The 15602-nt window shown below is 32.6% G+C and overlaps 1 protein-coding gene across 2 annotated transcripts in view; it reads left to right on the plus strand.

The window, feature by feature from the left end:
• Positions 1 to 15602, plus strand: part of KCNK10 (potassium two pore domain channel subfamily K member 10) — a 161657-nt gene that overhangs the window by 76440 nt on the left and 69615 nt on the right. For both annotated transcript variants that reach the window (XM_031952406.1, XM_012547410.3), the window contains exon 3: positions 2885 to 3002. In XM_031952406.1, the coding sequence (XP_031808266.1) occupies positions 2885 to 3002 (118 nt within the window). The remainder of the gene's footprint in view (positions 1 to 2884; positions 3003 to 15602) is intronic.

Raw genomic sequence — 15602 nt, forward strand, 5'->3', positions numbered from 1 at the left:
AGTATAGCAGAAAAAAAGCACTGGTACTAACCTAGGGAGAGACTGAGTTGGAAACCTGCCTCTCTATAAGCTCCTTTTCTCATTTTCTTTATCTTAAAATCCTGTGACATTCTCTCTCACTGTCTTCCTTTCTTCCAGTCTCTAGCAAAGAAGTAGCCTTTCTCCTTGCCAAGGGAAGTCCTTGTGCGTTTGCATTTGATTCTATCCCTTCTCTTTCTCTAACAGATGATATTCTCAAATCATTCTCTCCCCCTCTTCTGCTGGAATATTCAACTTCTTCCTATCAACTTGGCTCCATTTGTGATTCCATTTAGGGTTTTCATGACAAAGATATTGGAGTGGTTTACTATTTTCTTCTTCAGCTCATTTCACAGATAAGGAAACTGAGACAAACAGGTTAAGTTGACTTGCTTAGGGACAACACTAGTAAGCATCTATAACTTAGGAAGATGAATCTAACCCTGGTATTCTATCTACTATACCACCTTGCTGTCCTTTCTTACTAGTAGGGATAGCTTAGAAGTACCAAAAAAAAAATCACAACCTGATGCAATTTCAAATGGTTGGACTGTGAGTTCTAGTAAGTCAGGGTATAACTTATAAGGAGTGTCTGATTATGATCTCATATTTCACACATTTTTAAAAACAGGAAGCAAAGAAAAAGTAACTTATCCATGATAAATTTCTTAACTGTCCAGTCAATTGGCTGGATATTTCCAAATATCCAGAGATTTAGTATTGTATAAACAAAATAGAAAGAGTCTGAAATTTTCTTTTTTTTCCATTTTAGACGAGATGTTTTGTACCCATCCAGATACAGCCACCAATCATAGTTTTCAAGAGTTAATACTATGTTCTCTGGTATAAAAATACTCACATTTCAACAAATTCAATTATTTATTACCATCTCCGTTTAGATGTTCTTCAATTATGCTCAATGATTGCATCATCTCCCCTTTTATCTAAGTCACTCTTTTCTCTAATTATTTAATTGTTCTTCTCCTCTTTCCCCCCTACTTTCCCCCTTCCATCTTTATTTTACTCTCCTATCAATCCCCAGTGGAAATCTTTCAGGAATCTCAGTTTGGTGAGGTGAAAGTTCATCTTTCTATTCAATCCTTATCAGATTATACCCATTAATTTTCCATCTACAACATTTTCAAATCATGGGTAGTATTTCCCTTGAAGTTTTCATTTATATGGAATCTCCTCTCCTCTAACACATGTATTTACATGCAATAATAGATGTTTACTGAACACTTAAAAAAAACAACAGACTTTTGATTTCATAGCTGTAGAAAAATCCTAATGAAGAAATTTCTTAACTAATGCAGATTAGCAATAACTCTGAAATTTATAGTCTTAGAGAATTATTTGGGGGTATTGAGAGGTTAAGTATTAGATTCCCAGACTTTTTCTCCAGTCCTCCAGGTGAGGTTGATAGAGCCCACAAGTTGGAGTCAGAAAGAACTAAGTTCAAAATCTATAACAGACACTTACTATGTGTGATTTCGAACAAATCATTTAATCTTTTTCTGCTTCAATTTCCTCATTTGCAAAATGGGAATAATAATAGTACTTATTTTCAAGGAGGAAATGTGAGCATCAAATGTGAATAATTAAAAAGTGTTTTGCAAACTTTAATACTACAGAAATGCTAACTAGTTTTATTATTATTATTATTATCACTATTTCTTACTTTATGACTAATTCTCTACTCTGCTATATTGCTTACTTGACACATAAAGTCTTACAGTTTGTAAAGCATTTTATATACATTATTTCATCTAATCCTCATGACAACTTTGAGATTATTACTCCCAGCAATTTACTCTACAATTTAAACAATAATGAACAGTTATTCTTGAAAAGAACTTGACAATTAACTGTCATATTTCTTTTTTCACTATCTCTGTGAATTTCTCACCCAAAGCACTACACTATAGGACAACCCCCCCCTCCCATATGTATTATGTTCCTCTAACTGAAGATAAGTCCCTGTCTTTGAAGGCAGGGACTTTTTGGTTTTTTATTTTTGTTTTACCATCCCTTAGCAGGGATGGTACATAGGAAATTCTTAATAAATTATTTAATTCATCCATTCATCCTCCCATTTATTCAATATTATGCTGCATACCATGGATAAGACATAATAAAAAGATTTTCAAAAAAAGATTTTCAAAGAACTTATGTTGGCATTGTATTAATATTTGAAGGGCCTTAAAATAATCTACTTATAAATCCATACAATAATTAGAGAGTAACACTATGTGATCAGATGCAAAAGTTGTAGTATAGATAAACACTATAGAATAAAAGAACAGAGATGGAACAGCATAGACTAAGAATTTGAGGAATTCTATATGGAAGACATGAAGGATGGATAGGATTCAGAAAGCCAGAAGGGAGGAAATAGCATCCCCTACCTCTTATGTATAGAATGTTATAACTAGAAAGGTCCTTAGAGAATATCTAATCCAATTCCCTCGTATAATAAATAAGGAAATGAAAGCCTAGAGAAGTGACCCTTATTAGAACCAGAACTCAATCTAATCCAGAAAAAGTCCATACTGAGCCTCAGATAGAGAAAATAACATGACCTAAGGCAAAGAGATGGGACAGAACAAACATGAAGCAGTGAAGAGATTAATCCTACTTGAAAGGAGAATTCCTGAGGAGAAATAGAGGGATTTAAGATTAGCTAAGTAAATGTGGCCATTTCACAATGACCTTTGAATACTAGGAGAAAAAAAATGGCACTTGATGTAATAATCAGTGAGGAGCCACTAAGAGTTCTGGATCACTGGAATGATTTAATGAAAATGTAATATAGAGGAAATAATTTTGTGAAACAAGGTTCACTTTTGTCTCCTTTTCTTTGCAGCATGCGCTTGATGCAGACAATGCTGGAGTCAGTCCCATAGGAAATTCTTCCAACAACAGCAGTCACTGGGATCTTGGAAGTGCCTTTTTCTTTGCTGGGACAGTCATCACCACTATAGGTACTCCTTTTTTTTTTATTAAAATTACTACCGATACAAGTGACAGGCTCACAAAAAGCTTGGCCATTTTCACACCCGAAGTTTCAAAGTTTCACATGAAAATATAAAGCCTCGAGAGTCACCCAAGATATTCAAAGAACTTAGGTATTGTTGGCATTGTATCAATATTTGAAGGGTCTTAAAAATAATCTACTTATAAATCCCTACAATAATTAGAAAGTAATACTATGTGATCAGATGTAAAAGTTATAGAATAGATAAACACTATAGAGTAGAGGAACAGAGATGGATCAACATAGACTAAGAATTTAGTCTATATTCTAACAATACTCAAATATGGAGTTTGACTCAAAAATGGCATATCTGTTAAAGAAAAAAGAATGTATAGAAACATGATCTGTGATTTCATCAGTGCAAAGTACTCCCCATTGTGGGAACCCCTTCCATCAATGTCTTTTTTTTTTTTTTGTCAGCAGGCAACTTGTTGGATTAAGTAACTTGTTCAGGATCATATAGCTAGCAGATGTCATAAGCAGAATTTGAATCCAAATTTTCCTAACTAAAAGTCTAGCACTTTATTCACATTCACAATACCTCCTGAAATGCATGTGGGTATATATATATATATATATATATATATATATATATATATACACATATATATGCATGGTGTATATGTGTATGCATGTATATATATATATATACACAGTCATCAAAAAACAAAAATTATATGAATTACAAGCTCATACTTCAGTTTTTTGCAAATCAGATGTGACCTATATTCAAACTTATTCTTTGGCTGCAGGGTCTTCCAGTAAAAGTTAAACATAGAACAAAAGGGATCTACTTTTTAGAACAATGAACTGGAAAACATACAATCAATTGATCAATAAACATTTATTGACCACCTACTAAGCATTGTGCTAAGAACTGAGGATACAAAGAAAAGCAAAAAATATCTGTGCTGTAGTGGAGCTTATAATCTAATGGGGAGATAATGGGCAACTGTGTACAAGCAAGCTATGTATATAGGATAACTTTGAAAATCAACGGGGGTAGGGGGTACGCAGCTAGATGGTGTAGTGGAGAGAACACCAGTGCAGAAGTCAGGAGGACCTGAGTTCAAATTTGATCTTAGACACAACACTTCCTAGCCATATGACCCTGGGCAAGTCACTTAACCTCAATTGCCTCAGCAAAAAGAAAAAGAAAAAAAATCAATAGAAGGAAGACAGTCGAATTAAGAGAGGTTGGGAAAGATTTGGAAGGGATTAACAAGAGTATAGTGAGTAATAATTACAGTATCTATAATAGCTTATTCTTGTAAAATGCTTTACTGTTTATTAGACACTTAGGGAATGACCAAACAAATTACTGAGCATTAATAGAATAGAATATTATTTCACTGCAAAAAAAATGTAAACTGATGTTGAGTGAAGTGAGCAGAACAAGAGAATATTGTACACAGTAACACTAAGATTATATGATGATCAACTATGATGGATTTAGCTCTTCTCAGCAATGCAGTGATCAGAACAATTCCAATAGACTTGGGATGAAAAATGCCATCTGCTTTCAGAGAGAATTATGGAGATTGAATGTGTATTGAAGCAAAATATTTTCACCTTTTTTGTTTGTTTACTTTTTTTTCTTATAGTTATTTCCCCTTTTGGTCTGATTTTCTTGCACAACATGACATATGTGGAAATATGTTTAGAAGGATTATAAATGTTTAAACTATATTATATTGCTTGTTGTCTTGGGGCTGGAGATGTCGGGGATGAAGGGAAAAAAAATTGGCACACAAAATTCTACAGGAATGAATGTTGAAAACTATCTTTATATGTATTTGGAAAAATAAAATCTATTGAGAAAAATTAAAAAGAAATGAAAGGAGTCAGAGAAACCCGGGCAGTCTTGTATGAACTGATGCAATATAAGGTGAGTACAGCATCATGATACTAGAACTGGAAGCAACCTCAGAGGCTATCTAGTCTAATCTCAAAATTTCATAGATTTATAGGAAATTAAGACCAATGGAGACTTAATGACTTGTCCAAAATCCCACAGCTAGTAAAACATTTGAAGAGGGAATCTGAACATGTCTTCTCACTCCAGAGTCAATGATCTTTCCATGTACCATAACGAGTACAACTTTAAAAAGGAAAATCTTGAAAAACTTAAGAACTTTGATCAATAACCACCTTGACTCCAGAGGACTCATGTTAAAGCATGATTTCTACGTCTTGATGGAGAGGTGATGGAGGCAATATGAATTTACATTTTCAGACAAAACCAATATATAAAGACTTGTTTTGTTTGACGATGTCAGCTTGTTACAAAAGAAGAAAAAGAAGGAAGAAATAGTGATAGTAATGTCAAAAAGAAGAAAAAAATGGCGTTTGTGAAATATTTAAAGAAAATAGAAAGAAGAGATCAGAGAGAAGTTTAGAAATCAACAAATAAGTGAGACAGGTCAGGAACTAATATGTTGAACTGAGTATATATTTTCATTTGTATATAGTGATATTAACAATTTCATGTATAATTTTTCTGTTCTTTATATATAGAAATGTTTGTGTTCTTTGGAGTTTGTCAAATTCATAATAACAACAAATAGAATTTTTAAAAAGTGTTTTCTTTACAGTTATCTCTGGCAAGACATTTTTCAGTACCTACTTTGTTCCATGTCTGAGAAATATTATCTTATTTGATCCTCGCAATTAGATAAGTGCTACTAGATAAGTGCTTTTATGATCCATGTTGTACAGCTGAGGAAATGTGATTTGCCCAGAGTCACATAGCTAATAACCATTTGAAAACAGATATGAACTCAGTTATTCCTGACTCCATGCCTAGCACTTTAGCTACTGTGCCTCCCAGCTACTTTCAAGAAAGAAGGAATAAACAATCATTCAGACTCTGAGATTTTGGTTGAATTTAAAACCTTGAATCCCTGGAAGAGAAGGATAGATCATTGTTCATTTTGTGGTCCATATGTACCCTGAATGTTGAAATACTTCACACTATACCAACAGCAGAGGCTGTCATTCACTGTTAGTCAAGAATGTTCTGTATATCACCTCTGACACTTTTCCTTTCATTAACTAATGGAGTCACTGTTGGATTTCTTGTTAGCCTGGAGACCCAAAATTAAGTTCTTCTGTATGTGAATTATAAGTTTCTGAGTCTTGTGGAAAAAGCCTTGAAGGATTTATTTAGTAAGGTTAAAACTGTTTCTGCAAGTCAAGTTAAGAACCTTATTTGCTACAATTAGAAGACATGGTGATTTTGATATGAGCAGAGAGGGAAAAAAAAATATACTCTTCTTCCTTAGAAAGCATCTTGTTCCCTATAGATTATGATGGCAATTTATTGCCATTAGTTAAAATCCAAGGTGAAGTCCAAAAGTTGTGGAAAGCTGCCCAGAAGGAATTATAAAACATCTTTGGGAGTTCAAATGGAAATAAAACTTTATGTCATCCTGCAGTGTGCTGCAGGGACTCATCCCTGACACAATATGGAAAGTTGCAAAAAAATTTAGAGGATCTTTGAATTCTTTTTCCCTAATCACATTCTTGGAAAACATTTGACATTGATAGATGGGACTTAGCTTCTATCTGATGCTAGAATTTTTTATTTTTGACTGTAGAATTTTAAAAAGTAAATAGATTACCTCTCCACTTATCAGATAGGAACTTTCAGAAGCTTCAGCTACCTGAAAGACATGAATCTGGAAATAAGCACAGAAATTTGAATAGTGAGGAAAAACTGATGTCAACAAAATCCATTCATTTAAATGGAAGAAAAGGAGGAGGTCACATTCTAATTAATAGACTGCAGCTGGTCAACTGAGTTGAAGACAATCTGAGCATCTTGTTAGTTGTTGCCTTCTCTTCCTCTTATCCTCCTGCCTTTCTTAAAGCATGGGCACTTTGCTGTTGGTAACTGGTGGAATAGGAGTGAGTGTTTATAATAGAATGTCAATCAGTTTTTGAATGCACATGGGAATAGAACAAGAAGAATGTTTATTGTCCATAGTATCTGAGTGTGATGATGTTCTATGTTTTTGTGTTTGTGCCTCTATATGGGGTCCTGACGATTTTGTGGGTATCCTTCTCTCTAAATCTCTGGAAAGATTGAAGGCTCTTGAAGAGACAAATCACCCCCAGCCTATATGATTAACTACTTTGTGTCTAGTACTGATAATGATAAAGTCATCATGTGGCACAATTTTGAGCTTCTGGTGGTTTCTCTGAGGATAAATAGAACACCAGAACCAGGGGTAAGACACTAGAAATGAAATTCTCACTTATCTGTGAGAATGAATGGCTCTGTGAGATTTAGGAGTGTCTTAAAAATTGAACAGATTTGACATAGTTAGCATAGCAACCAACAGTGAGGCCATTAGGGAATGGGGAGCTAGTTTGGAGGCAGGAGGCTCCATTTTCAAATACAACCTCTGCCACACTAGCTATGTGGCATACTAGCAAGTAATTTAACCTCTTAGTGTCCTAGGCAACTCTTAACTGTGTCTGTCTATACGTTACAAATGAGTTATTAATGGAGAGAATTTTCACAAGTTTTCCTACATAAATGAAATCACAGTTTGAGACTAAAAGAATTCCTAAAATACTATAGACACACACCCAATTACATTAAGTTGTGCTATCTAGTTTCCGCAAGCACCATAATTAGATCCCTGAGTTACCAAGAAAAAGTGTATTGTTTATTAAGTTGGGAAGTTTCAATTCAAAGTCGTAGTGCAGTTTTAAGCTTTTTATAGCTTAAGATAACAATCCTAACATATTGTAAAACATTAATTATAAAGTGTATAGTAATTGTATAATAATGTCTCATTCATCTTTATATGTTCTAAGCACTTAATGCAATGCTGTGTAGTCAGTTGATATTGAGTTGAATTGAAACAGAAATGAATTGTTTTGGTCTTAGTGGATCTTATATGAATTTAATTTTTATTCAAGTAGCTTATCTCTCTTTCTGTCTCTCTAAAATGTCCATTATTTATTTTTTTAACATTCTTATTTATTTTTGAGTTCTAAATTTTTTCCCTCCTGCTTACTTCATCCTTACCCACTGAGAAGACAAACAATATAATAACAATTATATATATATGAAATCATGCAAAACATATTTCCACATTATAAAAAATCAAGAAAAATAAGTGAGAAAATTATAATTCAATTTTCATTCAGTTTGTTAGTTGTTTTTTGGGAGATGGATGGTATTTTTGATCATGAGACCATTGGAATTGTCTTAGTTCACTGTGCTGAACAGAATAGCTAAGTCTTTCAGAGTTGATCATCCCAATTTTGCTATCACTATTTACAACTTCCTAGTTCTGCTTACTTTGCTTTGCATCAATTCATAGAGGTCTCCCCAAGTTTTTCTGAAGCCATCTTTCTAATCATTTCTTATATCACAATACTATTCTATTACAATCATATGCCATAACTTGTTCACTCATTCTCAAGTTGATGGGTATCCCCTCAATGTCCAATCCTTTGTCACATATAAAGAGCTGCTATACATATTTTTGTATATGTGACTCCTTTTCCCTTTTTTATGATCTCTTTGAGAAGTATACCTAGTAATGGTATTTGCTGAATCAAAGATCATGCACAATTTATAGACCAGTTCACAACTCAACTAACAATTCATTAGTGTAATTATTTTTCTCATCCTTTCAACACTTGTCTTTTCTGATTGGTGTAAGAGAGTACCTCAGAATTGTTTTAATTTGCTTTTCTCTAATGTTTAGTGATTTAGAGCATTTTTTCATATGATTATGGACATTTTTGATTTCTTCTTTTGAAAATTGCCTGTTTATATTCCTTGACAATTTGTCAATTGGGAAAGGGTTCTTTTGTTTATAAATTTGACTCAGTTCCCTATATGAATGAGAAAAGGTAATTTTATCAGAGAAACTTGCTGTAAAATATTTTGATATTACTTTATTATCAACATTTTGTCAAAAGTTTCCCTGATATCTTTTAGTTGTCTGTTTTTGATTTTGTTTTTTCTGAGATCACACTACCTTTGCCCTTTTAACTTCAGTTGAAGCATAATAGATTCTGTTATATAGCTCTTACAGACTTCTCTGTGTGTCTTTCTGTTTCAAGTATGTCTCTTGTAAATAGTTTCTGGTTTCTGATCCATTCTGCTATCACTTTCCATTTTATGGATGGGTTCATTATTGTGGGATAAGCACCCCTTCATTTTTGTTTTGTGATCATCCCACAATAATTGACTCACACCCAAACTTTTGCTTATGTGGATTGCTTTTAGCTTGCCTAAGAATGATAAAATTCTCAGTAGTTGCATATATCAGGTTTTTTTAAAAGGATTTTTCTTCATGTTTACCTTTTTATACTTCTCTCAAGTCTTGTGTTTAAATGTCAGATTTTTTTTTCTATTCAGCTCGGGTCTTTTTGTTACAAATGCTTGAAAGTCTTCTATTTCATTAAATATCTATTTTCCCACCAAGGATTATACTTGATTTTGCTGGGTAGGTTATACTAGGTTGTAATTCTAACTCCTTTGCCTTCCAGAATATCATTCCAAGCCGTCTACTCCTTTAACATGGAAGCTGCTAAATCTTTTCTGAACCTGGCTGTGACTCCATGATATTTGAATTATCTCTTTCTGGCTGCTTGCAATATTTTCTCTTTGACATGGGAGCTCTGGAATTTGGCTATAATATTCCTGAGAGTTTTCATTTTGGGATCTCTTTCAGGAGAAGATTGGTAAATTCTTTCAATTTATATTTTACTTTCTGGATCTAAAATATTGGGGCAGTTTGCCTTTATGATTTCTTGAAATATGTTGTATAGGTTCTTTTTAAAAAAAATCTTGCCTTTCAGTCAATCTAACAATTCTAAAATTATCTTTCCTGGATCTATTTTCCAGGTTAATTGTTTTTCTGATAAGATATTTCACATTTTCTTCTATTTTTCATTCTTCTGACTTTGATTTATTCTTTCTTCATGACTCATGGAGTCATTAATTTTCCACTTGCCCAATTATAATTTTTAAGGAATTATTTTCTTCAATGAGCTGTTGTACCTCTTTTTTTACTTGGACAATTTTGCTTTTTAAGGAATTCTTTTCTTCAGTGAAATTTTTGTACTTCTTTTTCTTATTCTGTTTATTCTGCTCTTTAAAGATTTGTTTTCTTCAATAAATTTTTGTGTCTCTTTTACCAAACTGTTAATTCTCCTTTCATAATTTTCTTGTATTGCTCTCATTTCTTTTCTCAATTTTCCATCAAAACCCCCTATCTTTTTCTTTACCGCTTTCAGTAATTCTTGTTGGACTTGGGTACATTTAGCAATTTTCTTTGAGGCTTAGCTTATAGCTATTTCCACTTTATATCTTCTTGTGACTTTGTATTTTAGTCTTGCCTGCTACCATAGTAGCATTTTTGGTGAAGTTCCTTTTGGTTTTTTGTTATTTGCTTCTTTTTCAGTCTATTTCTTGACTTTGAATTTTATATTAAACTTGAGTTCTGCTCTTCTTGGTGTTGGAGACACTTTCCCAAGCTTCAGGCTTTTTTTGTGTGTCTGTTTTCAGACCAAGATGCTGTGATCTGAGGAAAGGTGGGTCTTCAAGGCCACCCGATGTGCTCTGGGCTAGCCTCTCCCTTTGTTACAGATTTCTCTGGCCAGCCTCTTAAGTTGGAAAAATGTCTCATCCTGACTTTTTGTTGGTTTTGCAACTTCAAAATTGTATTTGAAATATGATTTTAAAGTTGTTTGGAGAGGAATGTTGGAAGAGTTTGGCTAGTTTGATACCTCCATTCTAACCCTAACCCTAACCAATTCATCTTGGCTCCATCTCCACACTAATCAAGTAGCTTTTATTTTTATACTAGTGATACATAGTTCTGAAGTAGATCATAATGCTTATTCTTAGGTGACTTAAGACATTTGTTTACTTTTTAGTTTACTCTTTTTGTCATATTGTAATTTGCCATCTTTCTGTATTGAAGTATGGGAACCATAAAGTCAGTAGGTATGTAATTTTTCCAAAATAGCATATGATTTTATTTGGATTGTGAAATATTTCTCTTAGAATTTTCTGTTTTCATGAATTTGTATTGCCCCTTCATATTTATGTTTGATTTTAATCTTAACCAACCAAAAGGTGGCTCATTTTAGAATAATAGAAATTTACTCATTTTGCTGCTTAAAGCAAATGGATAAAATATGTCTTCAGATCAACTTTTAAAGTCAATTTACTTGCTAATAAATGAGGGAGAATTCTCACAAACAGAGCTAGGAATCAAAAACAGGTATTCTTGATCCAAATGCAATACTTTCTTCATTAGATCATGAAGGTACTATACTATTGGCTGACATGAAAATGATTCTGTTTTTGGCACAAAGTAATATTGTTATTTCCCCATTTGATTACAGTATGGGTTTTTTTCAGTAGCAAAAGGTAGTCAGCACTTTCCTTGCTGAAGTGACATTTAGACATAAAGTCACTTATCTAGTACACTTGCTTCATAGATGCAAAATAAAATGACTGGAAAAAATTATCATTAATTTTTAAAATTAAGTTCTACACATTTTTCTCTATATTTTACAAAAATGGATTCTTGACAGAATTCTAACCAGGAAGGGGGTTACTATAGGTTTGAAATAGGATACTGAAATTTAGAGGGTGCTGACCATACTTGTATACTTCAGAAAGGTAGAAATAATTTATTTTCTCATAATTCTTTTAAAAAATCCCAGATATATTTCATCAAGGTAGAGATTCTCTCACAATCACACCCTTTTCATTGCCCTCTTGGAAATGACTACCTCAGTAATGGTGTCCTTCGTCCTTCACACTTAGGGATCAATATTCTGGGTTACTCCTCATTTCTACTCCCTTACATTTGTTTTAAAAGGTTGTCATCTGAGCCCATATCTTATGCAGCTTTCCTAGAGCATCAAAATCACTAGTTATAACTCTGATTCTAGAATGAGACACTTCTGGTTGGCTCAAATGCAAATGGATAACACATTGCAGAGGTATTTCAAAGCCACAAAGGTAGAAAATCGTAATGGATTCTCTCACGTTATCCAAATAATCACATAAAAACCAAATTCCTAATTTGTGCTACTCATTTGGAAGTTTGTTTCACAAAGATGGTTACCAGAAAGACAGATAAAACTCAAATGACAAAATTACTCATTCTTCTAGTTCTTCTGGACAATTAATTTTGTTCAAAATGAATATTTCAAGAGACAATCAAAAGACAATCTTAAATGAGCAGAATGGGTATTAGGGCAGTACATTAGCTAGAATTTGGAGCCACCAAGCAAATACATTTTAAGTGCCTCCTTATTCTCTAAAAATTGTGTTATAAACATTATCATCATCCTTGACATATGTCATCTAACTTAGGAGATAAGATTCAAACTTTTAGAAAGAGAAAAAGGACATAAACTCAAAAGAGTTATTTCCCTTGTATTTATCAATTCCTTCCTCCCCCCATTCTTCTTTGGTCAATCAGATCCTCATGAACAATCAAAGTTCATGACTGATCTTTGCCTAAGAGATAAAGACTATAAAGTTAAATTTTGCTGAATTGTTTCTAAGCTGCAGTTGTTTAGAAAGCCAAAAATACAGTGAACACTAGATCATTCCATCAATATTTTTTCCTTTACATTTAATACCTATAGACTTCAGTCAATTGGGATTTCTCTATTCAGAAGGTGGGGGAGATCCTTATTTAGAGCCTAGAATGTAGTATGTGTTTCTCTTAAGCCATACATTTAGGGCATTCAGAGCTTGAGTGTATTTGCATGTATCTGCACGTGGTCTCTTAAAGACATATTTAGACTGAAAATCATACATATTCAAAAAAAGTTATCAGACAGTTATGGGACAGTGGGAATCTGAAAATTTCCCTTAATTAGCAGAATGATTCTGGGAATAACTTTACTCCCAGAATCATCCTGCTAAATCAAAAGAAAATTTTAGATTCAGATTTGACTGGGCCAAATCAAAAGATATAAGTGTGTTTACTATCTTGTTAATGGAATTATTTATATTTAAATAGGATCCTTCTAAAGGGTCTTTCAGTCCATACTTTTGAAGTATTTTCAAGAAGAATTTGAAGAATTTTTTGAAAAATATTTTCAAGAAGAATTCTTCATTTGAAGAATTTTCAAAAATAATTTAGAAAAGAAACAGTGCAGAACTTATGACTAAATTGAAAAAATTGAAGGACATGGAACAATTATGAAGACTCTGAAACTCTGCTTAAGAAATGGAAACTTTAATTCAGATAATTTGTGATAAAAGATGTGAATAATTCTGAATGGAAAGTTGAAAATGAAATAGTCTCTAAACAAGAAGAGGCATCAGTTAGTGAGTGGAGGAGTGATTTTGGAAACTTCTAATATCAGATTTAGGTATGAGATGGACATGCTGATAATTAGGTCACAATGAAACATTTATTCATATTAAATAACTCACTCTGAAATGAATAATTCAATTTACTGAAAGAAGATAAGACAGTGTTATATGAAGATAGAATGCTGGGCATGAAGTTGGGAATATCTGAGTTCAAATATTTCTGACACTGTAACATTTAACTATATGATCTTGGGCATGCTGCTTAACCTTAGGTAATTTTCTATTACCTACTAAATATGAAAATACTGTGATTTGTGTTGGGGAAGAGATTTACCATACTAGGATCACCTAATAGTGATAAAATCACATTTCCCACTTATATTTGCATAATTCAGAAGAAGAATGGTTGGTAACTCTTTAGCCTCAGTCTAGCAATATATGCAATATATGATTGTCAGAGATATCAGCTGGGTTAATAAAATAATTAATGGAATTTTCACCATGAGAAATATAATCAGGAAGAATTCAGAGAAATTTGGAAAAATTCAGAAAAATGGAGGCAGATCAAAGTAAGCAAAATAAGGATGATATTCTCAGTATGATCACAATTGTATAAAAGAAACATTGAAAGCTTTCAGGATTGCAATCAGTATAGTGATCAATGGTGTCATAAAGGAATCAGGTTCATGATTCCTGTATCTCAACAGAAGAATTATGGACTCTATGGGTGGAATGAGGCAGACATATTCAAACATTGCCAAAATGTTGAATTATTCTCCTTAACTCCTTTTTTTATGTCAGAATTCTATGGTGAGAGATAGTCACTGAGAAATGACAATGATTATTTTAAAAAATTTGTTCTTAATTTATGGAACAAAATAAAAATTTCCATAACATGGTACCATAAAAAAGATGGTTGCTTATAGAACTGTAAATCTACTATGTATAACTTCTTTTTCCTCTCAAATATATAACAAAATCATATAAATTTTTTCCTCCTCCTGTCCTACTATCAGACATATATATGCATATATGAGTATATATATGAGTAAATATACAAGCACATATATGAGTAAAATTACTTTCTCTATACTTTTATTTATCATTTCTTTCTCTGGAGACAGCATCTCTTTATGTGTCCTTTATAATTAATTTGGATACTTATTATAGTCAAAATAACTTATTTGTTCTTAAAACAATATTACTGTTACTATATACAATATTCTCTTGATTCTGCTCATTTTACCCTTCATTATTCGGTGCAAGTCTTTCTAAATTTGGAAAAATTCAGAAAAATGGAGGCAGATCAAAGTAAGCAAAATGAGAATGATATTCTCAGTATGATTACAATTGTATAAAAGAAACATTGAAAGCTTTCAGGATTGCAATCAGTATAGTTTTTCTAAAATCATTGAACTCATTATTTTTATAGTACAGTAGTATTCCATCACAATCATAAACTACAACTTTTTTAGTCATTCCCCAACTGATTGATATCTTTGCAATTTCCAGTTCTTTGTCACTATAAAGAGAACTTCTATAAACATTTTAGAATTTATAGGTTCTTTTCCCTTCCTCTCCTCCCATTTATCTTTGGCAATAGACCAAGTAATGATATTGCTGAATCAAAGAGTATAAATTATTTAATAACTCTTTGGCATAATTCCAGATTTCTCTCCAAAATGATAAAAGAACAATAAAATACTGGCAATACTAGCATGGTATGATAGAAAGTATTCAAGGGTCTAACATTCTGGGTTCAAATTACTCCTCTGATTTTTACTATCTTGTGACTTTTTGTAAATCACCTAACTTCCCTGAGGACCCATCTACACAATGAGGGTACTGGATTAGATGATCTCTGAAGTGCTTTCCAGCTTTCTTTCTTTTTCAAAAATGAAATAAACTAGTTAAACATATCTAAAATGTTCTACATTCCAAATCCCTCTTCCATCAGCAATACTTTTTTTTTTCTCACTTCCATTCTTTTCCAAATCAACAAATATTAATTGAGTATGATGATACATTCATGGCACTTGTACTGATTATAAAGATGGATTAGCAGTATTAATCCTTGAGATCACTAATATTAGAAAAAAAGGGGAAAGAAAAGATGGAAGTAAAATTTATATAGCACCCACTATGTGATAAGCACTGTGCTAAATTCCTTATAAATATTGTTAGTTGATTGACTATGTAAGCAGATGAATATTTGTACTTTTC

Source organism: Sarcophilus harrisii, chromosome 2 (assembly GCF_902635505.1).
Source record: "Sarcophilus harrisii chromosome 2, mSarHar1.11, whole genome shotgun sequence".
NCBI classification, from domain to species: Eukaryota; Metazoa; Chordata; class Mammalia; order Dasyuromorphia; family Dasyuridae; genus Sarcophilus; species Sarcophilus harrisii.